At 29.7% G+C, this 13,666-nt stretch overlaps 1 protein-coding gene across 1 annotated transcript; it reads right to left on the reverse strand.

The window, feature by feature from the left end:
- Positions 1-651: 651 nt before the first annotated feature.
- Positions 652-4,120, reverse strand: LOC111031840 (odorant receptor 22c-like). Its single transcript, XM_022311949.1, has 6 exons — positions 3,173-4,120; positions 2,611-2,692; positions 2,316-2,415; positions 2,059-2,178; positions 1,818-1,976; positions 652-1,721 (listed from the first exon to the last, which is right to left on the reverse strand). The coding sequence occupies exons 1-6, from the start codon at positions 3,936-3,938 to the stop codon at positions 1,677-1,679; spliced, it is 1,272 nt and encodes a 423-aa protein (XP_022167641.1). The 5' UTR covers positions 3,939-4,120; the 3' UTR covers positions 652-1,676.
- Between the last annotated feature and the right edge of the window lie 9,546 nt (positions 4,121-13,666).

Here is a 13,666-nt window from a genome sequence, read left to right on the forward strand (position 1 = left end):
AAAAAAATACAAATTAGTTTAATATATCAACCATAAAAATTAAATAATGCATCATTTTATACATTTAGTACTTTGGTAACTTTAATAATATGATGTGTTAAATCTGAAATGATCAATAATGGTTGATAACTGAAACTCACAAATGTGATAAGTAGTGTTCGGGACCTCTTGCATAAGTATGTTTTTTTGTAGTGGTCGTAGTCTATTCTAAGTGAGTTATAAATGTGTCTTATGAAATTACGAAATTAAATACTAAGTTTGAATTTGTATATTTTTGCATATTTCGTCATATTTTAAGAAAACCGCATATTTGAACAATTTTTAAACATATTTAGGCATATTTCACATTTTTATATTTTTATAAACATAAAATTGTCGGGAAAAATCATAATTGGATGGTCGTAGTCTTTCGTACTAACACGTACGTCTGTTTACGATGAAAGTCTCTTTATCGCTTAATAATCAACCTTTTTATCGACAATATTGACAATTGTATAGTTGTGGTAAAATCTAATGAATCCTAGGTTGATACAGATAGAGATGAGTAACCTGTGTAAAAATTATTTTTATTATATTAAGTACCTACCTAATTTTTAAATTTGTATTTTTATAATATTAATTTATAATACATAGGTATACCTTATGCGTTTTTTAAAAATAAAATAAAAATTAGCTGCATATTTTAAAGCATATTTTGACGATTTGGACTGCATATTTTGATAATTTTAAGTGCAATAAGTCCCGAACCCTAGTGATAAGACTAAGATGTATACAACATTTAGCAATGGCGTAATATTATGTAACAATAATTTTTCATATAATGTATGCCTCATAAGAGCACAAAAATATAAGTTCGATCAATCGTTTTTTTAAATTTAAAATTCCAAAAAAACATTGATTCGTTGAATTTGTAAATATTCAGTATAGGTAACATATTATACACATGTAATAATAACTAAAAATAAACTTCATAGTTAATAAAACCATGTATAAACATACATAGCGAATTAATATTTATTAAATTTAATTGTTCAGTTTTAAATAATATTATAGATGTTAATCGTCAGTTAATAATAGAGTTATTTTGCACAGCACTACTATAATAAAACCTGATTTTAATGTATCTACTTAGTTATAATTCCTTATTAGTGATCAGTAGATATGACAATATTATGTTTGTAATGTATGAAGATTAATTTCCTACATGTTTGAAAATATTTTAAAACTTAAATGATATAAGACATAATGCGTAGAATCTAGATTTATAAAATAGATACCTACTTAATTGTAATTATCAAGAAGCAACAAGTATTTATAAGATTTGTATGAAGTGCAAAATATCAATATAAATATTGTAATAACAAGTATACAAATTAAGATCTTTATAATAAAATATGCACTACTTTGGGTACATAGTTTAATCTTGTAAATGCCAATTAAGAACATTTTTTAAATTTATTAGCTTTTCTATTATATGCTATAGATATTAGTTCATAAATTATACAAACCCATAAAACATTCACTCCAATATTTATTTTATAATACGCTTAAGTAAGCTAAAGCTAAAGCATTCATAGAGGTACTAGGTACCTACCAACTGTGGAACAAATAATATTCATCCGTTTTAATGCAAAATGTTTTCGCCAGAAAGGTAGGTACTTATTAGATGTGTTCTCTTAATTTAGTAACACGGATACTATCGAGTACGACATGTTCATCACCTGTAAATTATCAAGATAATAGTAAATTACAATAAACCTAAGCTTCTCTTATTGGCCACGAGTCCGAAGTATATTGTATATATTTGATTGTATTACCCCGGTGAACATTTCCAGATTTACGATGGAATTTGGCGACACTTTCATCACTCGCTTGTGAGCAGAGTTCATGATCATAGCCATCAACAGAGTGTTTTTAAATTTCAAATCCATCTCCGTCCAATTGCTGCTGTACAGTCCAAAATTCACCGTGGATTTCTAGACAGTATATACAATATACACGAACGCGATAAATAAAACTGACAAAATGTTTGATTGATGAAATGGAGTTTTGTTTTACCCCATCTTCAATGTGGTTGAACCCGTAACAATAAATATACAGTTCAATGGTGAGCGAAGCTAGTCCGCAGACAAATTTCAAAAATGGCGCTGATACGATCGAATAACCACTGAGATACGTCTGGACAAAAAATAAAATCGAATTATGTTTTAGAAATGATTATAACAATGTACTATTGATATCTTCGTCATCGCGTTTCACTAATATTTGTGTCCCCGACGGGCCAACCTAACCAAACGCAGAGACGTGTCACTCACCAGCAAAGTGAGAAATATCAGAGTGATTATTGAATACATTCCATTGGCTATTTGAACCAGAACCATAGGACGAACGACATCGAAAAATTCATCGTACTGTCTACAAGTAAAGTAGAAAATCACATTTTCAGGTAGAGCTTAAGTATTTATACTATTACCATAGATTTTATGATAGACTATATACCTATTATAATAAATCAATGCTTTTACTATATCTAAAAACATTTATTGTACCTAAACTATATTCTATTCTATATTTCTATCGTAGGTATATAGGTAGGTACTCGGTACTCACTCGATTATATTTTGATTGTCAAGAATGTGACTTGTCAAATCGTCATAGTTGACATCCGATATCGATACGTCGCTTATCGTGCCTGCAAGATCGAAAATGCTCATAGAATAGGTATGTAAGTAGGTATAACCAGTATAGGCACCAAACCTATTTACCGTTATTCGGTTTCTACAATCTAAAGTTTGAACAATCGGGGACACACTTCAATACTTGTATTTGTATATTACTTATAAGAAACATTATCTTTAATGTCATCAGACCTTATCTAATTTATTATTTATTAGGTAGGTACCTTAAAAAAGTAAAAATATGAATTCTTAATGTAATTATGGAAAATAAACCTGCTGTCTATATTTATGAAAAAATTGTGATATACCTATCTTATGTATTAAATGTTCGCGTCTTAATGCATTATTTGCCTACTAATACATCTATTTAATCAATCGGAAAAACCGTCAACATTTTCAAATACCACTAGTTAAACGATTATTATTATCATTACGTGTATTATTTTTTAATTTCCGTTTGGTAAGAATTTTGGTCGAATAATTGTTGCACTTACCCGCGATGGCCAACTGTTGGCCAGCCGATGATTTGGCGGCCGCCCGGTGACGGCCGAGGGTCTCGTAACCAGTAGACATGGTGCAGAACAGGGCCTCCAACACAAAACACATGGTGACCAGGTAACAGTCGAACGACGTCCAGCAAAACACGTTGACCGTCAGTATGATGGACTCGATGACGTACACCGTCGCCCAGATGGAGGGCGTGTCGTCGTACTCGGACGCCATGAACCACGGCATTACCACCCACACGATCAGAGTGCCGAAGCTGAGCCGGACGAAAGTCCGGAGTATTGTGGATAGCCTGGCCCGGCACAGGCGTAGCTTGGACTGGTCGCGGTTACCGCAACCGGTGAACGCGTACCGGGCTGCATTCAGCGTGGCGCTCATCCGGTCCGCGTTGGCTGCTACCATGTAGCCCTTGAGCAGGCACATTAGCCCATTGATGATCATCACCCCTACGTTGGCGAACATCTGTAGATCATGTCTGGCCAGGTACAGTCGGCACACTTGCATCGACTGCAGCCCGAGCGTGAGACACACGACTACAATCGCAGTCGTCCGGCACAGGCGAGCGTTCAGGCCGAACTCGTCGGGGCGCAGCAGCTGGTAAACCCCGATAATCTTGAACAGCTCCACGTCGAGGATCGTACCGCCTTCAGTATCGTTCTTCGGAGGATTATCCATCTCTCCGCCCTCTGCCTTTTCTGCAGGATTCCCCGTTACCCCATTGCTGTCGTAGTCGACTCTCTCGGGATTTTCCATCACCTTCTCGTCGACGTGGGGGGTCGATTTCGTTGGACCGCGCTGAACCTCTCAGACGATGGTTATTCCTGTCGTGAAGTCGAATGTGTGAATGGTTTATTAAGAGGTCGTCGTTACAGCCGTCTTGGTCTTACTAACGCTTAACATACCAAAATTAACGTACTCAGTAGATCCAATTGCGTGTGTTGTTACTTGTTAGCTAAAATATCATAGTAAGTCGACTTATAATCAAACTTAAATAGGTAAGAACAATTTTTATTTTTAAGCAACTATTACGAGTGTGTAAAATATTAAAATATTAAAATTCTCATTACTTGTATAAAAATAAAAACATGGTAAAAAACCAACAAGAGAACACAGATAATGTGCTTACATTTTAGTTCGGTAATAGGTCAATCCACTATGACTGTATCATTATTAAATCATTTAAATCTAACAACACAAAATGGGAACTGTTGAACCCAATTTTACTATGTTGTAAGACAGAGAAAACATAATGTTATGCGGGTGTAAATAGCAAGATTCATATTTCCAAAGCTGTAGATTTTTAACCTCCCCAACACACACACACATATTAAAGATTGTTACATAAATTATTTTATTTTATTTTTATCATTATTAATAATTTTGTTTCTATGATTGTTTTTGAATGTGTTCATAAACTCAATGTTTTACATTGTTTAAGTTCAAATTTGATTGATAAAACACAAAACAAATGGTTATAGCTACTCCTTGTATACTAAATATTTACATTCAAAAAAATTATTTTGTATTAAAGCCTTGGTTACAACTTATAATAATAGTATAATATGAATTAGAATTAAGGCAGGTAAGTTAATTTAATTTTGTGTAATTATAATAGTTATGACTTATGAACAACTCACCGTCGATTGGTAGATTCTCACGAAGAGCTTCAACTCACGGACTAATATAAATGATAAAATATTGAAATACGAATATCCACCTACTATAAATATGAATAAATTGGCAGGAGTTTTTAAATACTAAATTTGGAATCCTATTTTCAACTTCAACTGTAGGTTCCTTTAACATATGCAAATAAAATATGGTCACGGAGTTGAATAAATAATAAATAAAAATAAAAATAGTATACAATTATTAAAAAATGTAATGAGATATAAATGGAATTGTTTTTTATTATTAACAATATTCTTAATATTGGTCTTTACTGATGAAAGTTGTATTATTATATTAGATTGATCATAAGCACTGTTGTGGTGTTTTGTATTTGTTGGCACATTTGTATTTACGTTCAAATATTATTTCTGTATACCATAAAAGTATAAACTATACCATATACATTATTATTTAATATAAAAAATTATTTTTTCCCCTCTAGTCTCTACTAATTTTTAGCTAGATCACTTAGTTAGATTTTTTAAAGTAATTTTCTTGAACATTTTGAAAAAAAGTACTTAAGTGTCCCGGAACCCTGAAGTGATCTTGTACGACTTACTCATAGAAAATTTCTAGATTTGCCACCTGTAAAATAAAATGATTTGCGCCACTGCCACTAATAGCTCTTAAAATATCATATTATATTCACCCAGGATAATACTAATTTTAAGTTTAAATTATAACGTTTTATCATATTATTTACATAATATTATAAATTATATGATATATATGAGAACTACATGAGAAAAACATTTGAAATATATGTATGCCTTTTGCATAGACCTATATTTATTAATCTTCCAAATCTATATATTTATAGATATTACGAATAAAATAGGTACTTAAACTTGTATACTTCATAGTGGAAAATGTCTTTTAAAGTAGAAACTGGACCACATATCCCGTTGCTCATAATCTTTGTTTTCGTATAGTTAGATACCTACATTGATCAGTGAATTCAAATTAAACACGTCCATATTAAAGTATGGAATTTAGTCAAACCGAGTTTTTAATTATTTTCTTGTAGAAAAATTAAACTTACATATTATTATTTCAATACTATAAGACGAGTATTCAGATGTTCGTAGATTCCGATGTCTATTATTGTCTAGTGAGTATAATATTATAGTTTAGTAATATTGTCTTGAGACCACGCACGGTTATATTCACTGGTAAGACTTTAAGAGAATAGTGTGCAATGGGCGGGCGAGACTTTATGTAGGTACCTTTGTGAAGTATTAGCAGCGTGTCGTAGGTTCCCTAGTCCTTACCGACGAGTTTAACTGACGCGTTTATATCTATTATTTATTGTTAACTTATACCTTTCCGCTACGACCGAGGTAAAAAATTATGGTCTAGAACTATAGTTCAGAGAATTTTATCCGATTTCGAACGGTAACCTTCGTTGGTTTTACTACATTTGCTCTAGTTCGTTTATTCATTCATACATAATATATAATATGGGACATGGGTACTTTTGTATAATTCATATGTTCGGTCGCGGCCAGTCTCACACAGTGCCTGCTCAGTGGTCGAAGTGGAGAAGGATACCTCCACTTTTATAATTTACATTATCCATCTCTCCCCTCGTTTTGTCGAAAATAATACATAATATCAGTGGCGCCCTTTCAGTTTTCAATAGAGGGGGGCAAAGGATTTGACCGGTCCGAATGAATAAAAAAACCGCTTTCTCAAGCACATATCTACTTACGTTTTTATCAAATTACCATTCTCACTTTACTTATTTCATAATTTTTATATTTTTTACTCCAATTGTTACGCTCCTTATATAGTAACATAATTTGCAAATATATGGTAACAAATATTTTATAAAAACAATTTTATATTCATAAACCAATTAAAACTATAAACAATTTTAACAATTTTTATTAATTAAGAAAAATATTATTAATTTATTAAAGAACATCTTATTTTTTCATTTTTGAAAATATATCGACCATACCTATCATCTAAATAATTTTACCTGATACATCAGTTTCCACTGCAATAACCAGTAAATCACTCAGCCGTTCATTTTCCATTGTTTTCCGTAGATGAGGCGTTTTAACTAATTTTAGAGGAGAGCAAAAGCGTTCATTGGATGCAGTAGTAACAGGCTAAGTCATAAGAATATTTATAATTTTAAGAGTTTCTCGAAAAGCATTTGGAAGTTGATTTAAAATTTTTGAAATTGAATAAAGGTCATGAGTTCCATCATCTCTGTCTTTGTTAGCATGATTTATTAATTAAATAATTTATTATTTTTTTGCACTACAGTTTTTAGCCGCACTGCCCATTTTTTTTATGACATGTATTGTACATATCAAAAGAATTATGTGAACATGTGTCACAAAAAAAAAATTTAATGTAGGTAGAATGAATGGTTACTGAACTAAATATTAACAAAACACAGAATAGGTTACTGTTGTCTGTGATACACGACTGTCGCATGTTAATTGAAGTCTGAGATCAAATATCAATGATAAATAAGAGTGCCAATCGATTTTTGCTCATAGAAATATTTAGTTATTTTTAGGATTATGATATTAATTATTATTATTATTGTGCATACGCATTCCTTTTCCTTATTAGTGCCTTACAAACGCACACACACACATACACGTCCCAGCATGCGTCTAAATATAAATATATTCCAACTATCCATTATTAATTAAAAATGTTTCATTCTGGGTCAATAATTTCTTAGTACACATTACAGTATTACACAGTATAATTTTTTCTGAATATATTATAAAAATGGGCATGTTATTGCTCTAATAAAGAATAATAATGGTTAAATGGCAACAGACACCGACCCATTGGGCTGATTTTAAAATCAGACCGGGGCAAATGCCCACCTTGCCCCTCTCCCCCCAATGACGCCACTGCATAATATTATTATAATTTATAACTATATACAAAAATTATCGATTTATGTTGGTGTTTAAAAAAAGAAAATTGTTATTTAAATTAGTTTTAAAATTATGTAATGAACAATAATTATGTTTATTAATATTATAAATATGTTGGCTTTTTTGATAAGAAACAAATATCCATAGGTACCTATTGTTACTCATTTGTTCATTTAAATTGGGCGATATAGGGACGGTGTTGGTGAGTTGCGGCCCGATCCCTAAATAACGTACGAATTGCGGCCCGTGTTTATGAAACAGACGTGCGAGTTGCGGCCCGTGTTTATAAAACAGACGTACGAGTTGCGGCCACATTTTACATTTTATTGGTTGGGAAAAAACTTAAAACTTAATGATTTGACGAAATCAAACTGCTCTATTTCTTTTTGTGCTACCTAGCTTTGTCATCTGTTGTCTTATAAATGCTTCTTTTTCACATATTTTCTTCGTTTTAATTCAATTGCTTCTACATTTGATATACGTTTCTGATTGAATTTCTACTAACACATCAATAAAATTATAGATGTTAGGATGACTAGAGTAGAACGATGAATTTAGGTGTGAATGAAAACTTTCACAGCCGTTAGTGGTACGGTTACAGCTAGCAGAGAACTGTGAAAATAAATAAATTTCCCGGGCCGCAATTAACTTATTGATAAAATATGACCGGGCCGCAATTCACCGGTCTTCAACACGTAAATGACATGTCAGGCCGCAACTCACCTATAGCAGATAGGGCAACTATAGATCAAATAAATCTGAACGTAATTTCTTACAATTGTATGGTCATAATAAGATAATGTATTACATTATCACCGGTCGGTTGTAAAGTTAAATTTATAATTAAAAAAGTGTAGCTTTTTTATTTTTCGAAATGAATCTTCTTTGGGCACAGTAGGACAAGTTGGATTCATGGGTTGAGCTGTTGCGACCAAAAAGTGTTACGGGCGTGGCTTACTCGACACTCAGAGTTCTATGGTAATAATTAATAAATAATAATCTAATTGTTTCTTCTTTTTATAAAATATTTGTATATATTTATTTTTGTATTGTATTGTCAGTATTATTTTTATTATCAACTTAAAATTGTTGTTTATATGTATACTTTTTACTGTTTTTCACTCTTTTCATTTAAATAGATTTAAGTTTTCAAATATAAAAACAATAAAAAATGTCATTGGGTTCATCCCGTATGAATCAATAAAATAAATAAATAATAATAAATTCATTTCAATAGACAATTTGAATAATGCATACATACAATTAAAGTTTCACACACAAGTTTCCTAACCCTACAGTAACCCTACAGTAACCCAACAATCCCAAAAAACCCCTGGCTAATAACCACGCAGTTGATGCCATAAACAATAAATTTAAAAAAAAAAATTAAAGTTTATATCAAATTTCATAATTATTTGATATTATGTTATATTTTAAGACATTTAAAGACACATATTATCCATTTAAATATTTCATTTGTTTATATATGTGATTGAATTAAAATTATTAAATATAAAAAATAAACAAAAGTAATTTAAAATACTAATACTTGTGTACAATTTTTATTTTGTTTGTTATTATTTTACACTGCTAAAATCTAAGCATACTAATTTGATTCATTTTTGTACTTGGGATTTTTTTCCAACTTTTGTGTGAATAGACTATGAAAACAACCGAACAATGGATATTAATTTGATATTAACTTATCAAAGATAATGAACACATTGATAGTTGATATCTTTGGTAGAATTCGGCCAAATTTCAGTAAACCCAATTATGTCTTTCATCTAGACTATTAAACTTATCCATTTTTAAGTGTTAAATTATAATTATGACTTAAAAACCATTAATTTTATACTATAAAATAAAAGCTTTTACACATCTCTAATCTTAACTTAAGTCTTTTTTAGTTATTAGTTTTTTTTATTGAAAATGAAAATGTTAGTATAAAAAAAACTCCTATATAGCCCTGCTTATGAAAATAGATGTATTTGATGGTCCAATATGTAGATACTCATTTTAAATATGTAAAATTAATTATCAATTAAAAATTTGTCAAACTTAGAAGTAATTTATCTTGATTTGATCAGTTTTTAATAATGCCAATTATTATGAAATGTTGTTTGTTAAAACATTTGTTAAACGTTCGGCAGTCTAACATATTCAAGGTATCTTTCAAGGAGCATTATTACTTTTAATTATAATTATTGATTTTTCTTAGTTGTGTAAGTTTAAACAAAAATGTAATTATATAAAACAAATTCGGGTATGCTGAACATTATTAAGCCTATTAAAACACTTCATCAGACATTTTTCATTTATTCTACCAACTTCGAGGGATTACTAAAATAGTTAATATCCATCGTTACACTGAATCTACTGTAAAAACAAAATAATGTAAGTAATATTCAAGCAGTAGAAAACTCTAGTAGAATATCATATATTATACTCAATTATAATGTTGTGTTAGAAATTAATCATTAATTTATGCTTTTAAGATTACAAAGGCATGTAGCAAGGACCGACGTAACTTCGCGCCGACTATTCTGTGGTTTTTTCCGATTGCTAATGCCTTCCGGGAGGTGAGAAAATAAATGTTGTATGTTGGCAAAAAGCTGAGAAAATTTGCCAGAAAACTAATATGGTCCATTAATTTCCGCAATTTTTTACGATGGTGTACCGACCGATGGAATATGCACCCGGCGTGTATTCATCGCGACGTATAGCTGGCGCAGTTTTTTTATATTATGTATTTATGCATTATGTAGTTTAAATAAAATTTAATGTGAGATATTACAAATTAATTATTATATACTACGCCGTATTATGGTGTTACTATTTGCCTGGTTCACCTAACTAGACCTCTAAAACGGCTACAACATATTTGCGCAAATTTTCCTTTTTTGACCCGACTAATTACCTACACCACGATTGCGCAAACAATTTGCAACACGATTGCGCCCCGATCCCTTTTTATACCTGTTAAAATCACAACACCATTGCGCACCAAATGATATGTGTATATAATATAAATAATAATTTATATGCAACATAAAATAATGTATACATACAATACATACTTTCTATAACTTGTATATTATACATATTAGTATATTACATGCACTCAAACTATAAATTCATAAAATGCACTTTTTCAAAAAGAAAATATATAGTATTATAAATTATATTAAAGTCAATATACTCAATATTATTTGTTTGTTGATATTATATACATATACAAAATTGAACGACCAAGTATTGGTATTCATATTTATTTTTATAATTTTATCTGATTGGTTAGGTTACTAATAGGTTACTTGGTGTAAAGCAATAAATTAAGATAATAAAGATAAAATTGTCTTAATAAGCGATATCGTCATATCGGTGTTGGATGTTGGTATTTATGTTTCATTCGCAATTTGTATCGCGTATAAAGTGAACGTATGTTGTGTAACGTGTATAGTGTCAAATAGTGTGTCAATTATTAAAATGGATCTAAAAATTCCAAAAAAATTAAAAACAGAAAAAGGTAAGCCGTGCATCTTAGTTGATGGATATAAATACAGGGAATTCAATGTACTGAAAAAATGTGGAAGTATCCGATACCGTTGTACTAATAAAAACTGTTCTACTAGTCTGCTTGTTAATAATGATGTTACAATTATAGGTAGGTAGTTATTAGTATGCTTAAATCAATTTCAAAACTATTTGAAAAAATAATTCACACTAGACTTCTGTTCTATTTAAATGCCATAGACCTCATACCAAAATTCCAATTCGGGTTTAGATCTAATCATTCTACGGTTCAACAATTATTTAGAATAACTGAACATATCAATACCGCATTTGAAAAACATTGTCATACCGGAGCTGTTTTTATAGATATATCAAAAGCATTTGACAAAGTTTGGTACGAGGGCCTGCTGTTTAAACTAAAATCCATAAATACTCCATCTTACTTGTTCAATATTATAAACTCATTTCTACTTAACAGGCAGTTTGCTGTTAAAATAAATGATAACACCTCTGATCTTATGCCTATATCTGCTGGTGTACCTCAGGGCTCTAAGCTTGGTCCCATACTTTTCAACATCTACGTATATGATATCCCTCAGTCACCTCGTACGAACATCGCCCTCTTTGCAGATGATACTACAATTTTCACCGAATCACGTAACATAGAAGCAGTAGCCACAAATCTACAAGTACATCTTAATACAATATCGTTCAAATCAATTATTTTTATTATTAATTAATTTATAATTTATTAATCCTGAAATATTTTGTTTAAGAAAATAAATAATTATTGCAATAAATCAGAGTTAGATAATATGTTATGTGAGTACCTATGTGTAAAAAATAATTTAGTGTAATAATAACTGCAAGCCTGGGCTAGTTAATGAAAATTTTTAACTGAGTTAAGTTAAGTCGATATGAAACATTTCAAAAAGTTTTAAGTTAATAGTTCTCCTAATTTTATTTTTAATTCAGTTAAGTTAAAATTTATTTGGAAACTAACAACTAACTTATTATTTTTTTATGTACATAAATAGCCCGTTTTCTGGTTTTACAATAATAAAAAGTAAATTTTGATGTAATACGTGACATCATCAATAATAATAATTTTTACCATATTTGATTATTTTATATTTTATAAACAAACTACGCTACTAGGACTTGATTAAAAGTAACTCATTATTTAATAAATATTTTGCAATAAAAATCAGTTAAGTTAAAAATGTTAAGATATTGAAAATTATGTTTAAAAAAAGCTGGTACGTGGAGGTTGCTCTGCTGTACATTAGGTTACAATTGGGTCACTGTAATAAATGGTGTTAAGTTTGAATTCAACGATAAAAAATCATTATATACGAAAAACGATTCTGAGCGAAGACGGTCTGTCAGTCTATAATATTAATTAATAATTTAGTATATTCGATGATTATTTTAATTAAAGTAATTTATTTTACTAGGTAGTAAGTATTAGTACTACACGCAGTAGATTAAATTCATTAAAAAAAAAGTACATTTGAAAAGTCATTGTGTGTATAAAATATAATAATATACTTTAAAAGTTACAAATACCCCCGAATAATATTTTTAATTTACAACAAAATAACATAAATCATTCTTCTTGGCAATTGAATCTTTAATTTAGTTCATATTTGAACATAAAAAATCTGTGATAATATTTTTTTGTTTTTTTAATAACAGGATAACCTACTTGCTTGGAACTTTGTTTTGAATTTTCAACCCTAATCTACAAAAGTTGAATATTTCAAAAATCTTAAAAATTATAAAATTATTTGTACATTTCAAATGATGTGAATTTTGTTAAAATTTAAACTTTAAATGCTCATTACAAAAATCGTACCTACGGGTCTTAAATATTTTTTAACTAATATTGTATATTATATCTATCAGGAGAATTTTATTGCATTTTCAAGCTTTTTTGCCCAACAAATACAATTTTATTAACATTTTATTAGCCTCCTGAAAAAAAACAACTAAATAAACTAAAAAAATTCAAATTGTTTGTAAACAGTAAAATTGTATTAAGTATATGAATTGAAAATATAAACAAACTGTGTGAATTTCAAATATCTTCAATTATTGGTTTTTCCATTATAAAAAAATAAGTAAAAATCACTATATGAGAAATGGAGTGAATATCCAATGTTGTCAAAATTTCAACTTCAAATGCTTATAAAAATTTAGTTTGACTTTCCGGTAGAATTTTTTTTTTGGTAAAGGCAGACAAACTTATAAGGAATCTTGTATTAAGTTTTAAAAACTTAGATATAAAACGAAACATTTTTATGAATTTCTAACTCAAAATATTTTGCACATTTTCGCGACTTTTACTTATTTTGTCAAAATTCAAACGCTTATAAAAAT

Source organism: Myzus persicae, unplaced genomic scaffold (assembly GCF_001856785.1).
Source record: "Myzus persicae strain clone G006 unplaced genomic scaffold, MPER_G0061.0, whole genome shotgun sequence".
Lineage (NCBI taxonomy): Eukaryota > Metazoa > Arthropoda > Insecta > Hemiptera > Aphididae > Myzus > Myzus persicae.

Bases quoted from the DNA above. Each gene is read 5' to 3' on its own strand.
- LOC111031840 (XM_022311949.1), bottom strand. From the start codon at position 3,938: ATGGAAAATCCCGAGAGAGTCGACTACGACAGCAATGGGGTAACGGGG. The intron at 2,693-3,172 runs GTAAGTGCAACA...TCGATCTTGCAG, and splicing joins CCAACAGTTGGCCATCGCGG to GCACGATAAGCGACGTATCG. The intron at 1,722-1,817 runs GTAATACAATCA...GATAATTTACAG, and splicing joins ATCTGGAAATGTTCACCGGG to GTGATGAACATGTCGTACTC.